Here is a 25,323-nt window from a genome sequence, read left to right as displayed (position 1 = left end):
GCAGCACAGAGTATTTCAGGAACAGCGTGCTGACCACATGGGGGTTACACGGTGGAAGGTGCTCGGTCCTTCCAGCAGCACAGAGTATTTCAGGAGCAGCGTGCCGACCACATGGAGGTTACACGGTGGAAGGTGCTCGGTCCTTCCAGCAGCACAGAGTATTTCAGAAACAGCGTGCTGACCACATGGGGGTTACACAGTGGAAGGCGCCGGGTCCTTCCAGCAGCACAGAGTATTTCAGGAACAGCGTGCTGATCACATGGAGGTTACACGGTGGAAGGTGCCTGGTCCTTCCAGCATCACAGAGTATTTCAGGAACAGCGTGCTGACCACATGGAGGTTACACAGTGGAAGGTGCCGGGTCCTTCCAGCAGCACAGAGTATTTCAGGAACAGCGTGCTGATCACATGGAGGTTACACGGTGGAAGGTGCCTGGTCCTTCCAGCAGCACAGAGTATTTCAGGAACAGCGTGCTGACCACATGGAGGTTACACAGTGGAAGGTGCCGGGTCCTTCCAGCAGCACAGAGTATTTCAGGAGCAGAGCGTTCAGCTTTTTTTCCCTGTCAATTACCTGATGAGCCATGAAACTCTCGTTATCGGCTCTAGACAGCACATCGCCGTGTGTAAATATGGCCGCCATTTTACTGCTGATCGCTGACAGGTCACTGGCTGGCGGTTGTTGCTGCCGCTTGTATTGGTACACCTGGCTCCGGAGGTGGGCTGTGCCCGGACCCCGGTACACGGGTGTATGAACATTGGATCCGTGTTGCTTCTGTTCTCATCCGTAAGTCTCTAGGCATCTGCTATGCAGATTGCCTCTTCAGAGAGGACTTAAACTCTACAGCGCCACCTGTTGGTAGCAGCGATCCTACAAGTCACAATCAACCCTATAACGGGTCTTATAACATGACTCAGGATAAAAGTCAAAGCAGAATCTCAATTTGCAGACACGGTGTTTCGGGCTATTGGCCCTCATCAGTGCAAACTGAGGATTTCAGGAGCGCCTTTGCTTACAGTCATTATTCAGTGTGCCCCCGCAGCACAGAGGATTTCAGCAGCGCCCTTGATTACAGTCATTATTCAGCGTGCCCCCACAGCACAGAGGATTTCAGGAGCGCCCTTGCTTACAGTCTTTATTCAGCGTGCCCCCGCAGCACAGAGGATTTCAGGAGCGCCCTTGATAACAGTCATTATTCAGCGTGCCCCCACAGCACAGAGGATTTCAGGAGCTCCCTTGCTTACAGTCATTATTCAGTGTGCCCCCACAGCACAGAGGATTTCAGGAGCTCCCTTGCTTACAGTCATTATTCAGCGTGCCCCCGCAGCACAGAGGATTTCAGGAGCGCCCTTGCTTACAGTCATTATTCAGCGTGCCCCGTGGCACAGAGGATTTCAGGAGCGTCCTTGCTTACAGTCATTATTCAGTGTGCCCCCGCAGCACAGAGGATTTCAGCAGCGCCCTTGCTTACAGTCATTATTCAGCGTCCCCCGCAGCACAGAGGATTTCAGGAGCGCCCTTGCTTACAGTCTTTATTCAGCGTGCCCCGCGGCACAGAGGATTTCAGGAGCGTCCTTGCTTACAGTCATTATTCAGCGTGCCCCTGCAGCACAGAGGATTTCAGGATCGCCCTTGCTTACAGTCATTATTCAGCGTGCCCCCGCAGCACAGAGGATTTCAGCAGCGCCCTTGCTTACAGTCATTATTCAGCATCCCCCGCAGCACAGAGGATTTCAGGAGCGCCCTTGCTTACAGTCTTTATTCAGCGTGCCCCGCGGCACAGAGGATTTCAGGAGCGTCCTTGCTTACAGTCATTATTCAGCGTGCCCCTGCAGCACAGAGGATTTCAGGAGCGTCCTTGCTTACAGTCATTATTCAGCATGCCCCCGCAGCACAGAGGATTTCAGGAGCGTCCTTGCTTACAGTCATTATTCAGTGTGCCCCCGCAGCACAGAGGATTTCAGGAGCGCCCTTGCTTACAGTCATTATTCAGTGTGCCCCCGCAGCACAGAGGATTTCAGGAGCTCCCTTGCTTATAGTCATTATTCAGCGTGCCCCCACAGCAGAGAGGATTTCAGGAGCGCCCTTGCTTACAGTCATTATTCAGCGTGCCCCGCAGCACAGAGGATTTCAGGAGCGCCCTTGCTTACAGTCATTATTCAGCGTGCCCCGCAGCACAGAGGATTTTAGGAGCGCCCTTGCTTACATTCATTATTCAGCGTGCCCCGCAGCACAGAGGATTTCAGGAACGCCCTTGGTTATAGTCATTATTCAGTGTGCCCCTGCAGCACAGAGGATTTCAGGAGCGCCCTTGCTTACAGTCATTATTCAGTGTGCCCCCGCAGCACAGAGGATTTCAGGAGCTCCCTTGCTTACAGTCATTATTCAGCGTGCCCCCACAGCAGAGAGGATTTCAGGAGCGCCCTTGCTTACAGTCATTATTCAGCGTGCCCCGCAGCACAGAGGATTTCAGGAGCGCCCTTGCTTACAGTCATTATTCAGTGTGCCCCCGCAGCACAGAGGATTTCAGGAACGCCCTTGGTTACAGTCATTATTCAGGATGCCCCCGCAGCACAGAGGATTTCAGGAGTACCATTGCTTACAGTCATTATTCAGGATGCCCCCGCAGCACAGAGGATTTCAGGAGCGCCCTTGCTTACAGTCATTATTCAGCGTGCCCCCGCAGCACAGAGGATTTCAGGAGCGCCCTTGCTTACAGTCATTATTCAGCGCGCCCCCGCAGCACAGAGGATTTCAGTTGCACCCTTGGTTACAGTCATTATTCAGCGTGCCCGGCAGCACAGAGGATTTCAGGAGCGCCCTTGCTTACAGTCATTATTCAGCATGCCCCGCAGCACAGATGATTTCAGGAGCGCCCTTGCTTACAGTCATTATTCAGTGTGCCCCCGCAGCACAGAGGATTTCAGGAGCGCCCTTGCTTACAGTCATTATTCTCCGTGCCCCCGCAGCACAGAGGATTTCAGGAGCGCCCTTGCTTACAGTCATTATTCAGCATGCCCCCGCAGCACAGAGGATTTCAGGAGCGCCCTTGCTTACAGTCATTATTCACCGTGCCCCCGCAGCAGAGGATTTCAGGAGCGCCCTTGCTTAAAGTCATTATTCAGCATGCCCCCGCAGCACAGATGTTTTCAGGAGCGCCCTTGCTTACAGTCATTACTCAGCGTGCCCCCGCAGCACAGAGGATTTCAGGAGCGCCCTTGCTTACAGTCATTATTCAGTGTGCCCCCGCAGCACAGAGGATTTCAGGAGCTCCCTTGCTTACAGTCATTATTCAGCGTGCCCCCGCAGCACAGAGGATTTCAGGAGCGCCCTTGCTTACAGTCATTATTCAGCGTGCCCCGCAGCACAGAGGATTTCAGGAGCGCCCTTGCTTACAGTCATTATTCAGCGTGCCCCGCAGCACAGAGGATTTCAGGAACGCCCTTGGTTACAGTCATTATTCAGTGTGCCCCCGCAGCACAGAGGATTTCAGGAGTACCATTGCTTACAGTCATTATTCAGGATGCCCCCGCAGCACAGAGGATTTCAGGAGCGCCCTTGCTTACAGTCATTATTCAGCGTGCCCCCGCAGCACAGAGGATTTCAGGAGCGCCCTTGCTTACAGTCATTATTCAGCGCGCCCCCGCAGCACAGAGGATTTCAGTTGCACCCTTGGTTACAGTCATTATTCAGCGTGCCCCGCAGCACAGAGGATTTCAGGAGCGCCCTTGCTTACAGTCATTATTCAGCATGCCCCGCAGCACAGATGATTTCAGGAGCGCCCTTGCTTACAGTCATTATTCAGTGTGCCCCCGCAGCACTGAGGATTTCAGGAGCGCCCTTGCTTACAGTCATTATTCTCCGTGCCCCCGCAGCACAGAGGATTTCAGGAGTGCCCTTGCTTACAGTCATTATTCAGAATGCCCCCGCAGCACAGAGGATTTCAGGAGTGCCCTTGCTTACAGTCATTATTCACCGTGCCCCCGCAGCAGAGGATTTCAGGAGCGCCCTTGCTTAAAGTCATTATTCAGCATGCCCCCGCCGCACAGATGTTTTCAGGAGCGCCCTTGCTTACAGTCATTACTCAGCGTGCCCCCGCAGCACAGAGGATTTCAGGAGCGCCCTTGCTTACAGTCATTATTCAGCGTGTCCTGCAGCACAGAGGATTTCAGGAGCGCCTTTGCTTACAATCATTATTCAGCGTGCCCCCGCAGCAGAGAGGATTTCTGGAGCGCCCTTGCTGACAGTCATTATTCAGCGTGCCCCCGCAGCACAGAGGATTTCAGGAGCGCCCTTGCTTACAGTCATTATTCAGTGTGCCCCTGCAGCACAGAGAATTTCAGGAGCGCCCTTGCTTACAGTGATTATTCAGCATGCCCCCACAGCAGAAAGGATTTCAGGAGCGCCCTTGCTTACAGTCATTATTCAGCGTGCCCCCGCAGCACAGAGGATTTCAGGAGCGCCCTTGCTTACAGTTATTGCTCAGCGTGCCCCCGCAGAACAGAGGATTTCAGGAGCGCCCTTGCTTACAGTCATTATTCAGTGTGCCCCCGCACCAGAAAGGATTTCAGGAGCGCCCTTGCTGACAGTCATTATTCAGCGTCCCCCTGCAGCACAGCGGATTTCAGGAGCGCCCTTGCTTACAGTCATTATTCAGCGTGCCCCCGCAGCACAGAGGATTTCAGGAGCGCCCTTGCTTACAGTTATTGCTCAGCGTGCCCCCGCAGCACAGAGGATTTCAGGAGCGCCCTTGCTTACAGTTATTGCTCAGTGTGCCCCCGCAGCACAGAGGATTTCAGGAGCGCCCTTGCTTTCAGTCATTATTCAGCGTGCCCCCGCACCAGAAAGGATTTCAGGAGCGCCCTTGCTGACAGTCATTATTCAGCGTCCCCCTGCAGCACAGCGGATTTCAGGAGCGCCCTTGCTTACAGTCATTATTCAGCGTGCCCCCGCAGCACTGAGGATTTCAGGAGCGCCCTTGCTTACAGTCATTATTCAGCGTGCCCCCGCAGCACTGAGGATTTCAGGAGCTCCCTTGCTTACAGTCATTATTCAGCGTTCCACGCAGCACAGAGGATTTCAGGAGCGCCCTTGCTTACAGTCATTATTCAGCGTGCCCCGCAGCACAGAGGATTTCAGGAGCTCCCTTGCTTACAGTCATTATTCAGCGTGCCCCCGCAGCACTGAGGATTTCAGGAGCGCCCTTGCTTACAGTCATTATTCAGCGTGCCCCCGCAGCACTGAGGATTTCAGGAGCTCCCTTGCTTACAGTCATTATTCAGCGTTCCCCGCAGCACAGAGGATTTCAGGAGTGCCCATGGTTACAGTCATTATTCAGTGTGCCCCCGCAGCACTGAGGATTTCAGGAGCGCCCTTGCTTACAGTCATTATTCAGGATGCCCCCGCAGCAGAGGATTTCAGGAGCGCCCTTGCTTACAGTCATTATTCAGCGTGCCCCGCAGCACAGAGGATTTCAGGAGCGCCCTTGCTTATAGTCATTATTCAGCGTGGCCCCGCAGCACAGAGGATTTCAGGAGCGCCCTTGCTTACAGTCATTATTCAGTGTGCCACCGCAGCACAGAGGATTTCAGATGCACCCATGGTTACAGTCATTATTCAGTGTGCCCCCGCAGCACAGAGGATTTCAGGAGTGCCCTTGGTTACAGTCATTATTCAGTGTGTCCCCGCAGCACAGAGGATTTCAGGAGCGCCCTTGCTTACAGTCATTATTCAGCGTGCCCCCGCAGCACAGAGGATTTCAGGAGCGCCCTTGCTTACAGTCATTATTCAGCGTGCCCCCGCAGCACAGAGGATTTCCGGAGCGCCCTTGCTGACAGTCATTATTCAGCGTGCCCCCGCAGCACAGAGGATTTCAGGAGCGCCCTTGCTTACAGTTATTGCTCAGCGTGCCCCCGCAGCACAGAGGATTTCAGGAGCGTCCTTGGTTACAGTCATTATTCAGCGTTCGCCGTTTCTGGGGTTTTATGATGCGGCCGCACAGTCTGTATGAACGTTCCATCTTATATATGCACGATACATTGTATTTAGTCCTGACATCGGCTTCCGGACAATGTGCTGATATCAGGGGCCGGGGTGAGAAGGCATAACGTGACCCCAGTATAATTCAATTACACCACCACCCAGCAGGAGCCGGACCACCCAACCACTACTCCCCTCAGCATTCTTCCCAGTACCAGCAGCATCCGCTTGTATAATAGGGTCAGCCCATTGCTCTGTAAAATGTGCCCTGTGGGGGCGCTGCAGGGAAAATCAATGCTACAAGCTTCCTCCATGGATCGCAGCTAATCTCCACGGCTTCTGATCCTTATTACTAAGCCATAAGGGATAAAGGGCATTTACTATTTAACCACGGGACGATCACTGGGCCGCAGATTTAATGTGAGCTGTGGGTGGAGTTGCCCTTTAAGAATGAGTTCTGGATGATAATAATAGATCGTGCCATGTGATGGGCCTGGTGTCACCAGATCCAGTCTCTGCAGAAAGCTGCATTGTACAACTTTCTCATAGACTTTGTGTAGCAAGATCTAATGTACATGCAGATACAATCAGTGTGGAAAATCCTCTGTGAGATTCATCCACTGTGGACAATCCTCTGTGAGCTCATCCAGTGTAGACAATCCACTGTGAGCTCATCCAGTGTAGACAATCCACTGTGAGCTGCATCCAGTGTAGCCAATAATCTGAGAGCTTAATCCGGTGTAGACACTCCTCTGTGAGCTCCATCCAGTGAAGACAATCCTCTGTGAGCTCATCCAGTGTAGACAATCCTCTGTGAGCTCATCCAGTGTGGACAGTCCTCTGTGAGCTCATCCTGTGTAGACAATCCTCTGTGAGCTGCATCCAGTGTAGCCAATAATCTATGAGCTTAATCCTGTGTAGACACTCCTCTGTGAGCTCAATCCAGTGTAGACAATCCTCTGTGAGCTCCATCCTGTGTAGACAATCCTCTGTGAGCTCCATCCTGTATAGACCATCCTCTGTGAGCTCCATCCTCCATCCTGTGTAGACAATCCTCTGTGAGCTTAATCCTGTGTAGACACTCCTCTGTGAGCTCCATCCTCCATCCTGTGTAGACAATCCTGTGAGCTGCATCCAGTGTAGACAATCCTCTGTGAGCTCAATCCAGTGTAGACAATCCTCTGTGAGCTCCATCCTGTGTAGGCAATCCTCTGTGAGCTCCATCCTGTGTAGACAATCCTCAGTGAGCTGCATCCTGTGTAGCCAATAATCTGTGAGCTTCATCCACTGTGGACAATCCTCTGTGAGCTCAACCAGTGTAGACAATCCTCTGTGAGCTCCATCCAGTGCAGTCATGGCGCAGTCAGCTACATCCAGTGTAGACAATCCTCAGTGAGCTCCATCCAGTGTAGACAATCCTGTCAGCTCCATCCAGTGCAGTCATGGCGCAGTCAGCTACAACCAGTGTAGACAATCCACAGTGAGCTCCATCCAGTGTAGACAATCCTCTGTTAGCTACATCCAGTGTAGACAATCCTCTGTGAGCGTCATCCAGTGTAGACAATCCTCTGTGAGCTTCATCCACTGTGGACAATCCTCTGTGAGATCATCTGGTGTAGACAATCCTATGTGAGCTTCATCCACTGTGGACAATCCTCTGAGCTCATCCAGTGTAGACAATCCTCTTTGAACGTCATCCAGTGTAGTCAATCCTCTGTGAGCTCCATCCAGTGCAGTCATGGCGCAGTCAGCTACATCCAGTGTAGACAATCCTTTCTGAGCTTCATCCAGTGTAGACAATACTCTGTGAACTTCATCCAGTGTAGACAATCCTCTGTCAGCTACATCCAGTGTAGACAATCCTCTGTGAGCTTCATCCAGTGTAGATAATCCTCTGTGAGCATCAACCAGTGTAGACAATCCTCTGTGAGCTTCATCCAGTGTGGACAATCCTCTGTCAGCTTCATCCAGTGTAGGTAATCCTCTGTGAGTTCCATCCAGTGCAGTCATGGCGCAGCCAGCTACATCCAGTGTAGACAATCCTCAGTGAGCTCCATCCTGTGTAGACAATCATCTGTGAGCTTCATCCAGTGTAGACAATCCTCTGTGAGCTTCATCCAGTGTAGACAATCCTCTGTGAGCTCCATCCAGTGTAAACAATCCTCTGTGAGCTTCATCCAGTATAGACAATCCTCTGTGAGCTTCATCCAGTGTAGACAATCCTCTGTGAGCTCCATCCAGTGTAGACAAACCTCTGTGAGCGTCATCTACTATAGACATTCCTCTATGAGCTTCATCCAGTGTAGACAATCCTCTGTCAGGTACATCCAGTGTATACAATCCTCAGTGAGCTCCATCCAGTGTAGACAATCCTCTGTCAGCTCCATCCAGTGCAGTCATGGCACTGTCAGCTACTTCCAGTGTAGACAATCCACAGTGAGCTCCATCCAGTGTAGACAATCCTCTGTCTGCTACATCCAGTGTAGACAATCCTCTGTGAGCTTCATCCAGTGTAGACAATCCTCTGTGAGCTCCATCCAGTGCAGTCATGGCACAGTCAGCTACATCCAGTGTAGACAATCCTCAGTGAGCTCCATCCAGTGTAGACAATCCTGTCATCTCCATTCAGTGCAGTCATAGCGCAGTAAGCTACATCCAGTGTAGACAATCCACAGTGAGCTCCATCCAGTGTAGACAATCCTCTGTCAGCTACATCCAGTGTAGACAATCCTCTGTGAGCTTCATCCAGTGTAGACAGTCCTCTGTGAGTTCATCCAGTGTAGACAATCCTCTGTGAGCTTCATCCACTGTGGACAATCCTCTGTGAGTACATCCAGTGTAGACAATCCTCTGTGAGCTTCATCCACTGTGGACAATCCTCTGTGAGTTCATCCAGTGTAGACAGTCCTATGTGAGCTTCATCCACTGTGGACGATCCTCTGAGCTCATCCAGTGTAGACAGTCCTCTTTGAACATCATCCAGTGTAGTCAATCCTCTGTGAGCTCCATCCAGTGCAGTCATGGCGCAGTCAGCTACATCCAGTGTAGACAATCCTCAGTGAGCTCCATCCAGTGTAGACAATCCTTTGTCAGCTACATCCAGTGTAGACAATCATCTGTGAGCTTCATCCAGTGTAGACAACCCTCTGTGAGCTCCATCCAGTGCAGTCATGGCGCAGTCAGCTCCATCCAGTGTAGACAATCCTCTGTGAGCTTCATCCAGTGTAGACAATCCTCTGTCAGCTACATCCAGTGTAGACAATCCTCTGTGAGCTTCATCCAGTGTAGACAATCCTCTGTGAGCTTCATCCAGTGTAGACAATCCTCTGTGAGCTTCATCCAGTGTAGACAATCCTCTGTCAGCTTCATCCAGTGTAGGTAATCCTCTGTGAGCTCCATCCAGTGCAGTCATGGCACAGTCAGCTACATCCAGTGTAGACAATCCTCAGTGAGCTCCATCCAGTGTAGACAATCCTCTGTGAGCTTCATCCAGTGTAGACAATCCTCTGTGATCTTCATCCAGTGTAGACAATCCTCTGTGAGCTCTGTTGTGAGTTCATTTTCCCCTTCACCATCGATGTCTGATGAACTCCCTCTTCTGGTGAAGGAAGGTAGTGAGGCTGATTACCAAACACCTGATCTGGTAGATGATGACTGGGTAACAGGAAATTCTGACTGGATATAAGGCAGCCGACGCCCTTCTGAGTCGCTGGTGATTTCTCTGCTGGATTCTTGGAGACCAGTCTGATTCCTGCTTCCCAAAGATAATTTTTTGCTCTGCTATAGAACTTATTAGCTTTGTTTTGTTTACCTTGTTTTTTTTGGAGTTCAGCCATCCTCAGTCGGGGGTGTGCTGAGTTCCATTTTTGTCTCTGATCAGTTTGTCTCTTTGCTCTGTCTTCAGAATTTACCTGAGTGCTGATATAGTCTTTTTTTAAGTCCTAGCGACTTCAGGGCCTGTTTTTCCTATCAGATGGTTGGGACAATTTTTGGTAGGGTTTTTTACGGATTGCAGACAGCAGCTTTTCTATCCTGTCCTTTTTAGTTAGCTTGGGCCCCATCATTTGCTCAGCCTATCTTTCTATCTGTGTTAGTGTTTTCATCTTGCTTCACCGTCATTATATGTTGGGGGCTGCCTTTTGCTTTGGGGTCTGCTCTGGGGCAGTTTAGATTTCCCCTTTCTTTCTTTAGGCCTATTTAGTTCTTCGGCTGTGTTCGAGGGGTCTAGGGCATCGTAGGAACCCCCCACGGCTACTGTTAGTTGTTGTGGATAGGATCAGGGGTCTGCAATCCGATAGCCACCAACCTCTCCGGTTTTCTGGACTTAGCTTGTATTTTTGTTTTTTCCTCCTTCGGTGACTCATTCATAACAGTGCTCCATCGAGTGCAGTCATGGCGCAGTCAGCTACATCCAGTGTAGGCAATCCTCTGTGAGCTTCATCCAGTGTAGACAATCCTCTGTGAGGTCCATCCAGTGCAGTCATGGCGCAGTCAGCTACATCCAGTGTAGACAATCCTCTGTGAGCTTCATCCAGTGTAGAAAATCCTTTGTGAGCTCTATCCAGTGTAGACAATCCTCTGTGAGCTCCATCCAGTGTAGACAATCCTCTGTGAGCTCCATCCAGTGCAGTCATGGCGCAGTCAGCTACATCCAGTTTAGGCAATCCTCAGTGAGCTCTATCCAGTGTAGACAATCCTCTGTGAGCTTCATCCAGTGTAGGCAATCCTCTGTGAGCTTCATCCAGTGTAGACAATCCTCTGTGAGCTCCATCCAGTGTAGACAATGCTCTGTGAGCTTCATCCAGTGTAGACAATCCTCAGTGAGCTCCATCCAGTGCAGTCATGGCGCAGTCAGCTACATCCAGTGTAGACAATCCTCTGTGAGCTTCATCCAGTGTAGAAAATCCTCTATGAGCTCCATCCAGTGCAGTCATTTCGCAGTCAGCTACATCCAGTGTAGACAATCCTCTGTGAGCTTCATCCAGTGTAGACAATCCTCTGTGAGCTCCATCCATTGTAGACAATGCTCTGTGAGCTTCATCCAGTGTAGACAATCCTCTGTGAGCTCCATCCAGTGCAGTCATGGCACAGTCAGCTACATCCAGTGTAGACAATCCCCTGTGCGCTTCATCCAGTGTAGACAATCCTCTGTGAGCTCCATCCAGTGTAGACAATCCTCTGTGAGCTCCATCCAGTGCAGTCATGGCGCAGTCAGCTACATCCAGGGTAGACAATCCTCTGTGAGCTCCATCCAGTGCAGTCATGGTGCAGTCAGCTACACCCAGTGTAGACAATCCTCTGTGAGCTTCATCCAGTGTAGACAATCTTCTGTGAGCTCCATCCAGTGTAGACAATCCTCTGTGAGATCCATCCAGTGCAGTCATGGTGCAGTCAGCTACATCTAGTGTAGAAAATCCTCTGTGAGCTCCAGCCAGTGCAGTCATGGCGCAGTCAGCTACATCCAGTGTAGACAATCCTCAGTGAGCTCCATCCAGTGTAGACAATCTTCTGTGAGCTTCATCCAGTGTAGGCAATCCTCTGTGAGCTTCATCCAGTGTAGACAATCCTCTGTGAGCTCCATCCAGTGTAGACAATGCTCTGTGAGCTTCATCCAGTGTAGACAATGCTCTGTGAGCTTCATCCAGTGTAGACAATCCTCTGTGAGCTCCATCCAGTGTAGACAATCCTCTGTGAGCTCCATCCAGTGTAGACAATCCTCTGTGAGCTCCATCCAGTGTAGTCATGGCGCAGTCAGCTACATCCAGTGTAGACAATCCTCTGTCAGCTACATTTAGTGTAGACAATTCTCTGTGAGCTTCATCCAGTGTAGACAATCCTCTGTGAGCTAAATGCAGCAGCTGCTGACGTATGGTTCTATTGCGCTGTGGATACACATGTAACAACTTATAAAGCTTTTCCTGGAACGAGACGGGAGATTTCCAGTTCGCTGACAGGAGGAGGAGATATTGAAAATGGTGAGAAAATATTCTGCAGCGATTACTTCATTCCCTTCAGGCTGCGTTCGCACGAGATTATTAATATTTTTTGGGTGGCTCAGTGGTTAGCACTGTATGGTGGCTCAGTGGTTACCATTATACGGTGGCTCAGTGGATAGCACTGCAGCCTTGCAGCGCTGGTGTCCTGAGTTATCCCCGTGTTTGCGTGGGTTTCCTCCGGGTACTCTGGTTTCCTCCCACATTCCAGAGACATACTGATAGGGAATCTAGATTGTGAGCCTCGATGGGGACAGTGACAATGATGTCTGTAAAGTTCTGTTGATCGATCCATGAGATTACCTTGATGTTGGTGGATGGGCTCACAATTTTTGGCCAAGTTTTGTGCTAAGCATCTCGTGTTTTTTCGTAATACTGCATACATTTCACGTTGACCTTGCTTTTGTGCAACCTTTTCCTTTATTTGCTGTCTGGGGGATGTCAGCTTTTGGGGGTCTTGTTATGGGTGAGTATGATTCCGGGGGTCGTTGTGTCGCTGTCCCCGATGGCCGCTGTTATGTGACATTACTTGGTCACCAGGGGAATCCCTGGGATTACGGCGTTTGTTGGGCGCGGTTTGGCGTTTCGCTCGGGCTCTTCCTTCGCAGAGTCTTGATTGAGTCAGACACCCTGGGATGTGACCTGCGTCTGGGCGCAGAGGCCGCCCTCATACAGCTGTTTGTTCATTGGAGTTATTAATCCAACATGGGCTTTGAATTAATCGGACGGCGGCGGCGCGCTTCTCCACTGCTGCCCGTGTCTTTTTTAATTAAGGAGGAATGATAACAGGCCCCGTCCTGATTGCAGCACTCAGCCCCGACGCACGCTGCAGGACCAACAGGCCAAACAAACACAAGCAGATTACCGCTGCCTCCGCTCTAATTGTATTCTTCCTTTCGGTAAAGGGCTGGGAATGAGCTGACTAATTCCAGGAGGAATGGTTCACATTTACCCCCGGGAGCCGGGGGGCGCAACACAAAGACTTGTACGAAGGCGATAAAGAATAACTGATGTCAGACACATCCGGCCTCATCGGAAACAGAAAACTAAAAAAAAACAATGTTACATTGTTTCAAAAATGTCAAATCTCACAAATGACAAAATCATCATGTAGCGGTAAAAAAAGAAAAAGTAACAACACGGAGTGTAGGAGAAAGGAAGTATTATTGTCACTAGTAGTAATATTGGGGATAGTGAGGGTGGTGGTAACAGAAATACTGGCAGTATGTGACAGGACTGGCAGCAGTGGTACTTCTCATACCGCCTGTAGTAATAGTAGAAGTGACAGGACTGGCAGCAGTGGTACTTCCCATACCACCTGTAGTAAGGGTAGAAGTGACAGGACTGGCAGCAGTGGTACTTCTCATACCACCTGTAGTAAGGGTAGAAGTGACAGGACTGGCAGCAGTGGTACTTCTCATACCGCCTGTAGTAATAGTAGAAGTGACAGGACTAGCAGCAGTGGTACTTCACATACCACCTGTAGTAATGGTAGAAATGACAGCAGGACTGGCAGCAGTGGTACTTCTTATACCGCCTGTAGTAATGGTAGAAGTGACAGCAGGACTGGCAGCAGTGGTACTTCTCATACCGCCTGTAGTAATGGTAGAAGTGACAGGAATGGCAGCAGTGGTACTTCTCATACCGCCTGTAGTAATGGTAGAAGTGACAGCAGGACTGGCAGCAGTGGTACTTCTCATACCGCCTGTAGTAATGGTAGAAGTGGCAGGACTGGCAGCAGTGGTACCTCTCCTACCGCCTGTAGTAATGGTAGAAGTGACAGGACTGGCAGCAGTGGTACTTCTCATACCGCCTGTAGTAATGGTAGAAGTGCCAGGACTGACAGCAGTGGTACTTCTCATACCACCTGTAGTAATGGTAGAAGTGACAGGACTGGCAGCAGTGGTACTTCTCATACCGCCTGTAGTAATGGTAGAAGTGACAGGACTGGCAGTAGTGGTACTTCTCATACCGCCTGTAATAAAGGTAGAAGTGACAGGACTGGCAGCAGTGGTACTTCTCAAACCGCCTATAGTAATGGTAGAAGTGACAGGACAGGCAGCAGTGGTACTTCTCATACCACCTGTAGTAATGGTAGAAGTGACAAGACTAGCAACAGTGGTACTTCTCATACCGCCTGTAGTAATGGTAGAAGTGACAGGACTGGCAGCAGTGGTACTTCTCATGCAGCCTGTAGTAATGGTAGAAGTGACAGGACTGGCAGCAGTGGTACTTCTCAAACCGCCTGTAGTAATGGTCGAACTGACAGGACTGGCAGCAGTGGTACTTCTCATACCGCCTGTAGTAATGGTAGAAGTGCCAGGACTGGCAGCAGTGGTACTTCTCATACCACCTGTAGTAATGGTAGAAGTGACAGGACTAGCAACAGTGGTACTTCTCATGCAGCCTGTAGTAATGGTAGAAGTGACAGGACTGGCAGCAGTGGTACTTCTCAAACCGCCTGTAGTAATGGTCGAACTGACAGGACTGGCAGCAGTGGTACTTCTCATACCGCCTGTAGTAATGGTAGAAGTGCCAGGACTGGCAGCAGTGGTACTTCTCATACCGCCTGTAGTAATGGTAGAAGTGACAGGACTGGCAGCAGTGGTACTTCTCATACCGCCTGTAGTAATGGTACAAGTGACAGGACTGACAGCAGTGGTACTTCTCATACCACCTGTAGTAATGGTAGAAGTGACAGGACTGGCAGCAGTGTTACTTCTCACACCGCCTGTAGTCAGTGGTTAGCGCTGCAGCCCTGGGTTCGAATCCCACCAAGGACAACATCTGCAAGGAGTTTGTATGATCTCCCTGTGTTTGCGTGGGTTTCCTCCTGGTACTCCGGTTTCCTCCCACATTCCAAAGACATACTGATAGGGAATTTAGATTGTGAGCCCCATCGGGGACAGTGATGATACTGTGTGCAAAGTGTAAAGCGCTGCGGAATATGTTAGCGCTATATAAAAATAAAGATGAGATGAATGGTAGAAGTGACAGGACTGGCAGCAGTGGTACTTCTCATACCGCATGTAGTAATGGTAGAAGTGACAGGACTGACAGAAGTGGTACTTCTCATACTACCTGTAGTAATGGTAGAAGTGCCAGGACTGACAGAAGTGGTACTTCTCATACTACCTGTAGTAATGGTAGAAGTGCCAGGACTGACAGAAGTGGTACTTCTCATACTACCTGTAGTAATGGTAGAAGTGACAGGACTGGCAGCAGTGTTACTTCTCACACCGCCTGTAGTAATGGTAGAAGTGACAGGACTGGCAACAGTGGTACTTCTCATACCGCATGTAGTAATGGTAGAAGTGCCAGGACTGGCAGCAGTGGTACTTCTCATACCGCCTATAATATGGGTAGAAGTGACAGGACTGGCAGCAGTGGTACTTCTCAAACCGCCTGTAGCAATGGTCGAAGTGACAAGACTGGCAGCAGTGGTACTTCTCATACCGCCTGTATTAATGGTACAAGTGACAGGACTGTCAGCAGTGGTACTTCTCATAACGCCTGTAGTAATGGTAGAAGTGACAGAACTAGCAGCAGTGGTACTTCTCATACCGCCTGTAGTAATGGTAGAAGTGACAGGACTGGTAGCAGTGGTACTTCTCATACCGCCTGTAGAAATGGTCGAAGTGACAGGGCTGGCAGCAGTGGTACTTCTCATACCGCCTGTAGTAATGGTCGAAGTGACAGGACTGGCAGCAGTGGTACTTCTCATACCGCCTGTAGTAATGGTACAAGTGACAGGACTGGCAGCAGTGGTACTTCTCATACCGCCTGTAGTAATGGTAGAAGTGGCAGGACTAGCAGCAGTGATACTTCTCATACCGCCTGAAGCAATGGTAAAAGTGACAAGACTGGCAGCAGTGGTACTTCTCATACCGCCTGTATCAATGGTACAAGTGACAGGACTGGCAGCAGTGGTACTTCTCATAACGCCTGTAGTAATGGTAGAAGTGACAGGACTAGCAGCAGTGGTGCTTCTCATACCGCCTGTATTAATGGTACAAGTGACAGGACTGGCAGCAGTGGTAGTTCTCATAACGCCTGTAGTAATGGCAGAAGTGACAGGACAGGCAGCATTGGTACTTCTCATACCGTCTGTAGTAATGGTAGAAGTGACAGGACTGGCAGCAGTGGTACTTCTCATACCGCCTGTAGTAATGGTACAAGTGACAGGACTGGCAGCAGTGGTACTTCTCATACCGCCTGTAGTAATGGTAGAAGTGGCAGGACTAGCAGCAGTGATACTTCTCATACCGCCTGAAGCAATGGTAAAAGTGACAAGACTGGCAGCAGTGGTACTTCTCATACCGCCTGTATTAATGGTACAAGTGACAGGACTGGAAGCAGTGGTACTTCTCATAACGCCTGTAGTAATGGTAGAAGTGACAGGACTAGCAGCAGTGGTACTTCTCATACCGTCTGTAGTAATGGTAGAAGTAACAGGACTGGCAGCATTGGTACTTCTCATACCGCCTGTAGTAATGGCAGAAGTGACAGGACTGGCAGCAGTGGTACTTCTCATACCATCTGTAGTAATGGTAGAAGTGACAGGACTGGCAGCAGTGGTACTTCTCATACCGCCTGTAGTAATGGTACAAGTGACAGGACTGGCAGCAGTGGTACTTCTCATACCGCCTGTAGTAATGGTAGAAGTGGCAGGACTAGCAGCAGTGATACTTCTCATACCGCCTGAAGCAATGGTAAAAGTGACAAGACTGGCAGCAGTGGTACTTCTCATACCGCCTGTATTAATGGTACAAGTGACAGAACTAGCAGCAGTGGTACTTCTCATACCGTCTGTAGTAATGGTAGAAGTGACAGGACTGGTAGCAGTGGTACTTCTCATACCGCCTGTAGAAATGGTCGAAGTGACAGGACTGGCAGCAGTGGTACTTCTCATACCGCCTGTAGTAATGGTCGAAGTGACAGGACTGGTAGCAGTGGTACTTCTCATACCGCCTGTAGAAATGGTCGAAGTGACAGGACTGGCAGCAGTGGTACTTCTCATACCGCCTGTAGTAATGGTAGAAGTGACAGGACTGGTAGCAGTGGTACTTCTCATACCGCCTGTAGAAATGGTCGAAGTGACAGGACTGGCAGCAGTGGTACTTCTCATACCGCCTGTAGTAATGGTCGAAGTGACAGGACTGGCAGCAGTGGTACTTCTCATACCGCCTGTAGTAATGATACAAGTGACAGGACTGGCAGCAGTGGTACTTCTCATACCGCCTGTAGTAATGGTACAAGTGACAGGACTGGCAGCAGTGGTACTTCTCATACCGCCTGTAGTAATGGTAGAAGTGGCAGGACTAGCAGCAGTGATACTTCTCATACCGCCTGAAGCAATGGTAAAAGTGACAAGACTGGCAGCAATGGTACTTCTCATACCGCCTGTATCAATGGTACAAGTGACAGGACTGGCAGCAGTGGTACTTCTCATAACGCCTGTAGTAATGGTAGAAGTGACAGGACTAGCAGCAGTGGTGCTTCTCATACCGCCTGTATTAATGGTACAAGTGACAGGACTGGCAGCAGTGGTAGTTCTCATAACGCCTGTAGTAATGGCAGAAGTGACAGGACAGGCAGCATTGGTACTTCTCATACCGTCTGTAGTAATGGTAGAAGTGACAGGACTGGCAGCAGTGGTAGTTCTCATACCGCCTGTAGTAATGGTACAAGTGACAGGACTGGCAGCAGTGGTACTTCTCATACCGCCTGTAGTAATGGTAGAAGTGACAGGACTGGCAGCAGTGGTACTTCTCATACCGCCTGTATTAATGGTACAAGTGACAGGACTGGCAGCAGTGGTACTTCTCATAACGCCTGTAGTAATGGTAGAAGTCACAGGACTAGCAGCAGTGGTACTTCTCATACCGTCTGTAGTAATGGTAGAAGTAACAGGACTGGCAGCATTGGTACTTCTCATACCGCCTGTAGTAATGGCAGAAGTGACAGGACTGGCAGCAGTGGTACTTCTCATACCATCTGTAGTAATGGTAGAAGTGACAGGACTGGCAGCAGTGGTACTTCTCATACCGCCTGTAGTAATGGTACAAGTGACAGGACTGGCAGCAGTGGTACTTCTCATACCGCCTGTAGTAATGGTAGAAGTGGCAGGACTAGCAGCAGTGATACTTCTCATACCGCCTGAAGCAATGGTAAAAGTGACAAGACTGGCAGCAGTGGTACTTCTCATACCGCCTGTATTAATGGTACAAGTGACAGGACTGGCAGCAGTGGTACTTCTCATAACGCCTGTAGTAATGGTAGAAGTGACAGGACTAGCAGTAGTGGTACTTCTCATACCGCCTGTATTAATGGTACAAGTGACAGGACTGGCAGCAGTGGTACTTCTCATAACGCCTGTAGTAATGGTAGAAGTGACAGGACTAGCAGCAGTGGTACTTCTCATACCGCCTGTATTAATGGTACAAGTGACAGGACTGGCAGCAGTGGTACTTCTCATACCGTCTGTAGTAACGGTAGAACTAACAGGACTGGCAGCATTGGTACTTCTCATACCGCCTGTAGTAATGTCAGAAGTGACAGGACAGGCAGCATTCGTACTTCTCATACCGTCTGTAGTAATGGTACAAGAGACAGGACTGGCAGCAGTGGTACTTCTCATACCACCTGTAGTACTGGTAGAAGTGACAGGACTAGCAACAGTGGTACTTCTCATACCACCTGTAGTAATGGTAGAAGTGCCAGGACTGGCAGAAGTGGTACTTCTCATACCACCTGTAGTAATGGTAGAAGTGAAAGGACTGGCAGCAGTGTTACTTCTCACACCGCCTGTAGTAATGGTAGAAGTGACAGGACTAGCAACAGTGGTACTTCTCATACCGCCTGTAGTAATGGTACAAGTGACAGGACTGGCAGCAGTAGTACTTCTCATACCACCTGTAGTAATGGTAGAAGTGACAGGACTGACAGAAGTGGTACTTCTCATACCACCTGTAGTAATGGTAGAAGTGACAGGACTGGCAGCAGTGTTACTTCTCACACCGCCTGTAGTCAGTGGTTAGCGCTGCAGCCCTGGGTTCGAATCCCACCAAGGACAACATCTGCAAGGAGTTTGTATGATCTCCCTGTGTTTGCGTGGGTTTCCTCCTGGTACTCCGGTTTCCTCCCACATTCCAAAGACATACTGATAGGGAATTTAGATTGTGAGCCCCATCGGGGACAGTGATGATAATGTGTGCAAAGTGTAAAGCGCTGCGGAATATGTTAGCGCTATATAAAAATAAAGATGAGATGAATGGTAGAAGTGACAGGACTGGCAGCAGTGGTACTTCTCATACCGCATGTAGTAATGGTAGAAGTGACAGGACTGACAGAAGTGGTACTTCCCATACCACCTGTAGTAATGGTAGAAGTGCCAGGACTGACAGAAGTGGTACTTCTCATACTACCTGTAGTAATGGTAGAAGTGACAGGACTGACAGAAGTGGTACTTCTCATACTACCTGTAGTAATGGTAGAAGTGCCAGGACTGACAGAAGTGGTACTTCTCATACTACCTGTAGTAATGGTAGAAGTGCCAGGACTGACAGAAGTGGTACTTCTCATACTACCTGTAGTAATGGTAGAAGTGACAGGACTGACAGAAGTGGTACTTCTCATACTACCTGTAGTAATGGTAGAAGTGCCAGGACTGACAGAAGTGGTACTTCTCATACTACCTGTAGTAATGGTAGAAGTGACAGGACTGGCAGCAGTGTTACTTCTCACACCGCCTGTAGTAATGGTAGAAGTGACAGGACTGGCAACAGTGGTACTTCTCATACCGCATGTAGTAATGGTAGAAGTGCCAGGACTGGCAGCAGTGGTACTTCTCATACCGCCTATAATATGGGTAGAAGTGACAGGACTGGCAGCAGTGGTACTTCTCAAACCGCCTGTAGCAATGGTCGAAGTGACAAGACTGGCAGCAGTGGTACTTCTCATACCGCCTGTATTAATGGTACAAGTGACAGGACTGTCAGCAGTGGTACTTCTCATAACGCCTGTAGTAATGGTAGAAGTGACAGAACTAGCAGCAGTGGTACTTCTCATACCGCCTGTAGTAATGGTAGAAGTGACAGGACTGGTAGCAGTGGTACTTCTCATACCGCCTGTAGAAATGGTCGAAGTGACAGGGCTGGCAGCAGTGGTACTTCTCATACCGCCTGTAGTAATGGTCGAAGTGACAGGACTGGCAGCAGTGGTACTTCTCATACCGCCTGTAGTAATGATACAAGTGACAGGACTGGCAGCAGTGGTACTTCTCATACCGCCTGTAGTAATGGTACAAGTGACAGGACTGGCAGCAGTGGTACTTCTCATACCGCCTGTAGTAATGGTAGAAGTGGCAGGACTAGCAGCAGTGATACTTCTCATACCGCCTGAAGCAATGGTAAAAGTGACAAGACTGGCAGCAGTGGTACTTCTCATACCGCCTGTATCAATGGTACAAGTGACAGGACTGGCAGCAGTGGTACTTCTCATAACGCCTGTAGTAATGGTAGAAGTGACAGGACTAGCAGCAGTGGTGCTTCTCATACCGCCTGTATTAATGGTACAAGTGACAGGACTGGCAGCAGTGGTAGTTCTCATAACGCCTGTAGTAATGGCAGAAGTGACAGGACAGGCAGCATTGGTACTTCTCATACCGTCTGTAGTAATGGTAGAAGTGACAGGACTGGCAGCAGTGGTACTTCTCATACCGCCTGTAGTAATGGTACAAGTGACAGGACTGGCAGCAGTGGTACTTCTCATACCGCCTGTAGTAATGGTAGAAGTGGCAGGACTAGCAGCAGTGATACTTCTCATACCGCCTGAAGCAATGGTAAAAGTGACAAGACTGGCAGCAGTGGTACTTCTCATACCGCCTGTATTAATGGTACAAGTGACAGGACTGGAAGCAGTGGTACTTCTCATAACGCCTGTAGTAATGGTAGAAGTGACAGGACTAGCAGCAGTGGTACTTCTCATACCGTCTGTAGTAATGGTAGAAGTAACAGGACTGGCAGCATTGGTACTTCTCATACCGCCTGTAGTAATGGCAGAAGTGACAGGACTGGCAGCAGTGGTACTTCTCATACCATCTGTAGTAATGGTAGAAGTGACAGGACTGGCAGCAGTGGTACTTCTCATACCGCCTGTAGTAATGGTACAAGTGACAGGACTGGCAGCAGTGGTACTTCTCATACCGCCTGTAGTAATGGTAGAAGTGGCAGGACTAGCAGCAGTGATACTTCTCATACCGCCTGAAGCAATGGTAAAAGTGACAAGACTGGCAGCAGTGGTACTTCTCATACCGCCTGTATTAATGGTACAAGTGACAGGACTGTCAGCAGTGGTACTTCTCATAACGCCTGTAGTAATGGTAGAAGTGACAGAACTAGCAGCAGTGGTACTTCTCATACCGTCTGTAGTAATGGTAGAAGTGACAGGACTGGTAGCAGTGGTACTTCTCATACCGCCTGTAGAAATGGTCGAAGTGACAGGACTGGCAGCAGTGGTACTTCTCATACCGCCTGTAGTAATGGTCGAAGTGACAGGACTGGTAGCAGTGGTACTTCTCATACCGCCTGTAGAAATGGTCGAAGTGACAGGACTGGCAGCAGTGGTACTTCTCATACCGCCTGTAGTAATGGTAGAAGTGACAGGACTGGTAGCAGTGGTACTTCTCATACCGCCTGTAGAAATGGTCGAAGTGACAGGACTGGCAGCAGTGGTACTTCTCATACCGCCTGTAGTAATGGTCGAAGTGACAGGACTGGCAGCAGTGGTACTTCTCATACCGCCTGTAGTAATGATACAAGTGACAGGACTGGCAGCAGTGGTACTTCTCATACCGCCTGTAGTAATGGTACAAGTGACAGGACTGGCAGCAGTGGTACTTCTCATACCGCCTGTAGTAATGGTAGAAGTGGCAGGACTAGCAGCAGTGATACTTCTCATACCGCCTGAAGCAATGGTAAAAGTGACAAGACTGGCAGCAGTGGTACTTCTCATACCGCCTGTATCAATGGTACAAGTGACAGGACTGGCAGCAGTGGTACTTCTCATAACGCCTGTAGTAATGGTAGAAGTGACAGGACTAGCAGCAGTGGTGCTTCTCATACCGCCTGTATTAATGGTACAAGTGACAGGACTGGCAGCAGTGGTAGTTCTCATAACGCCTGTAGTAATGGCAGAAGTGACAGGACAGGCAGCATTGGTACTTCTCATACCGTCTGTAGTAATGGTAGAAGTGACAGGACTGGCAGCAGTGGTAGTTCTCATACCGCCTGTAGTAATGGTACAAGTGACAGGACTGGCAGCAGTGGTATTTCTCATACCGCCTTTAGTAATGGTATGGTAACGGATCCGTCTAAGTGCAGTACTACTATTTCTACAACTGTTCCTACCAGTTCTACTATTGCCACTACTTCAACTCCTATTAATACTGCTATTACTACCACTACTACTTTACAGCCACAATAATAAAACCATCATTGCTCATTATCATCAATTAAATATTTAGTACAATTACTCTCATTAAAATGCTATCAATATTGATAGTACTACTGAGAAGTACCACTGCTGCTAGTCCTGCCACTTCATAGAATCAGAATATTGGCGAAACGTGCGTCAGGGCACGCTCCTGGAACCGGTATACTCGCCCAGATGGGTAAGCACTAGCGGCACTTTAATCTGCACTGTCCCTATCACTTTATTAGATGACCTGATCAATCTGACTCATTCTATCTGATTTTGGCTGACATCTTTTCATACAAACCTTTCCTGGGGATTCCTGCCCTATTGGAGCCACACCACTTACAATCCCTCTGCAGCCCTGTTACCCCCCAAAAATCTCTACTTTGGGTATATACTGCATCTTATTTGATAAGAAACTTGAATAGATACATATGAGGGTATAGGCTGTTTTGTGGAAATGGCACATTTATTAAATCAGGCTCGCCTTGCAGTTTACTTATCATATTGCTATCCCCTGGACAGTCTTTTTCAGGATTTATGATGTGCATTTTTCTGTGTCCATTTTGAGTGGTTCCGGGTGTCATTTCTTGTCTCCTCTTACTAACCATTTCATCTGTAATTACTGTGATTATTGTGGTTTTATATGATTATCAATAAAAGATATATTTTATATTATATTCTTTTGGACTTTGGATTATGTTGGGCTGGAAGCTCTGAAACTGTGTAGGTTTGGATTATGTTGGGAGTTGCCCATTCCCTTGGTGGAATATGGAGGTTTTCTATTACCCATTATGTCGGCTGTATTGAACTGAGTAATACTAGTACTAGTAGAAGTGGTGGTAGTAGTAGTTGTAGTAGTGATAATAATGGTAGTTGTAGTGGTAATGGTGATAGTAACGATAGTAGTGGTAGGTGTAATGGTAGTAGTAGTGGTATTAGTGGTTATAGTGGTATCAGTAGTAGTAGTAATAGTATAGCAATAGTAGTGGTAGTAGTGGTAATAGAAGTAGTAGTGGGAAGTGGTGGTAAAAGTAGTGGTGGTAGTAGCAATAGTAGTAGTAGTGGAAATAGGAGTAGTTGCAGAGGTAATAATAGCAGTAGTGATAATAGTGGTAGGTGTCATATTAGTGGGAGTGGTAACAGTAGCAGTATTAAATATGCAGAAGAGCAACATTGTGTCAGAATCGGCAGCCTCCGATACATTGTAGTGAAGGCGCCCGATGGTCGGCCCTGATCAGCCCGGCCAGACCTTGACTCCAATACAATGTAGCCATGGAATGATGGCGCCTGATGGTCGACCCAGATATTCCCGGCCAGACCTTGGCTCCGATACAATGTAGCCATGGAATGATGGTGCCTGATGGTCGGCCCAGATATGCCCGGCCAGACCTTGGCTCCGATACAATGTAGCCATGGAATGATGGTGCCTGATGGTTGGCCCAGATATGCCCGGCCGGGCCTTGGCTCCGATACAATGTAGCCATGGAGTGATGGCGCCCTATGGTCAGCCCCGATCAGCCCGGCCAGATTTTGGCTCCAATACAATGTAGCCATGGAATGATGGCGCCTGATGGTCGGCCCAGATATGCCCGGCCAGACCTTGGCTCCGATACAATGTAGCCATGGAATGATGGTGCCTGATGGTTGGCCCAGATATGCCCAGCCGGGCCTTGACTCCGATACAATGTAGCCATGGAATGATGGTGCCTGATGGTCGGCCCAGATATGCCCGGCCAGACCTTGGCTCCGATACAATGTAGCCATGGAATGATGGTGCCTGATGGTTGGCCCAGATATGCCCGGCCGGGCCTTGGCTCCGATACAATGTAGCCATGGAGTGATGGTGCCTGATGGTCGGCCCTGATCAGACGGCCGTACCTTGGCTCCGATACAATGTAGCCATGGAGTGATGGCGCCCGATGGTCGGCCCTGATCAGCCCGGCCGGGCCTTGGCTCCGATACAATGTAGCCATGGAGTGATGGCGCCCGATGGTCGGCCCCGATCAGCCCGGCTGGACCTTGGCTCCGATACAATGTGGCCATGGAGTGATGGCGCCTGATGGTCGGCCCTGATCAGCCCGGCCGGGCCTTGGCTCCGATACAATGTAGCCATGGAGTGATGGCGCCCGATGGTCGGCCCCGATCAGCCCGGCCGGGCCTTGGCTCCGATACAATGTAGCCATGGAGTGATGGCGCCCGATGGTCGGCCCCGATCAGCCCGGCCGTACCTTGGCTCCGATACAATGTAGCCATGGAGTGATGGCGCCCGATGGTCGGCCCTGATCAGCCCGGCCGGGCCTTGGCTCCGATACAATGTAGCCATGGAGTGATGGCGCCCGATGGTCGGCCCCGATCAGCCCGGCCGGGCCTTGGCTCCAATACAATGTGGCTATGGAGTGATGGCGCCTGATGGTTGGCCCCGATCAGCCCGGCTGGACCTTGGCTCCGATACAATGTAGCCATGGAATGATGGCGCCTGAGGGTCGGCCCTGATCATCCCGGCCGGTCCTTGTCTCCGATACAATGTAGCCATGGAATGATGGCGCCTAATGGTCGGCTCCGATCAGCCCGGCCAGACCTTGGCGCCAATACAGTGTAGCCATGGAGTGATGGTGCCTGATGGTCGGCCTCGATCAGTCTGGCCAGACTTTGGCTCTGATACAATGTACCCATGGAGTGATGGCGTTCGATGATCGGCCCGATCAGCTCGGCCAGACCTTGGCTCCAATACAATGTAGCCATGGAATGATGGCGCCTGATGGTTGGCCCAGATCAGCCCGGCCAGACCTTGGCTCCGATACAATGTAGCCATGGAATGATGGCGCCTGATGGTCGGCCCCGATCAACCCAGCCAGACCTTGGCTCCAATACA

At 49.8% G+C, this 25,323-nt stretch overlaps 1 protein-coding gene across 1 annotated transcript; it reads right to left on the bottom strand.

Moving 5' to 3' along the window:
- Positions 1–13,095: 13,095 nt before the first annotated feature.
- Positions 13,096–21,446, bottom strand: LOC141048571 (uncharacterized). The gene is made up of 5 exons (XM_073544288.1): positions 21,287–21,446; positions 16,725–16,835; positions 15,204–15,323; positions 14,431–14,595; positions 13,096–13,290 (listed from the first exon to the last, which is right to left on the bottom strand). The coding sequence occupies exons 1-5, from the start codon at positions 21,444–21,446 to the stop codon at positions 13,145–13,147; spliced, it is 702 nt and encodes a 233-aa protein (XP_073400389.1). The 3' UTR covers positions 13,096–13,144.
- Between the last annotated feature and the right edge of the window lie 3,877 nt (positions 21,447–25,323).

Source organism: Dendrobates tinctorius, unplaced genomic scaffold (assembly GCF_039654945.1).
Source record: "Dendrobates tinctorius isolate UK_male_01 unplaced genomic scaffold, ASM3965494v1 ptg000136l, whole genome shotgun sequence".
Classification (NCBI taxonomy): Eukaryota; Metazoa; Chordata; class Amphibia; order Anura; family Dendrobatidae; genus Dendrobates; species Dendrobates tinctorius.
Note: the sequence above shows the minus strand (reverse complement) of the source record. Positions and strands in the feature narration are given on the sequence as shown.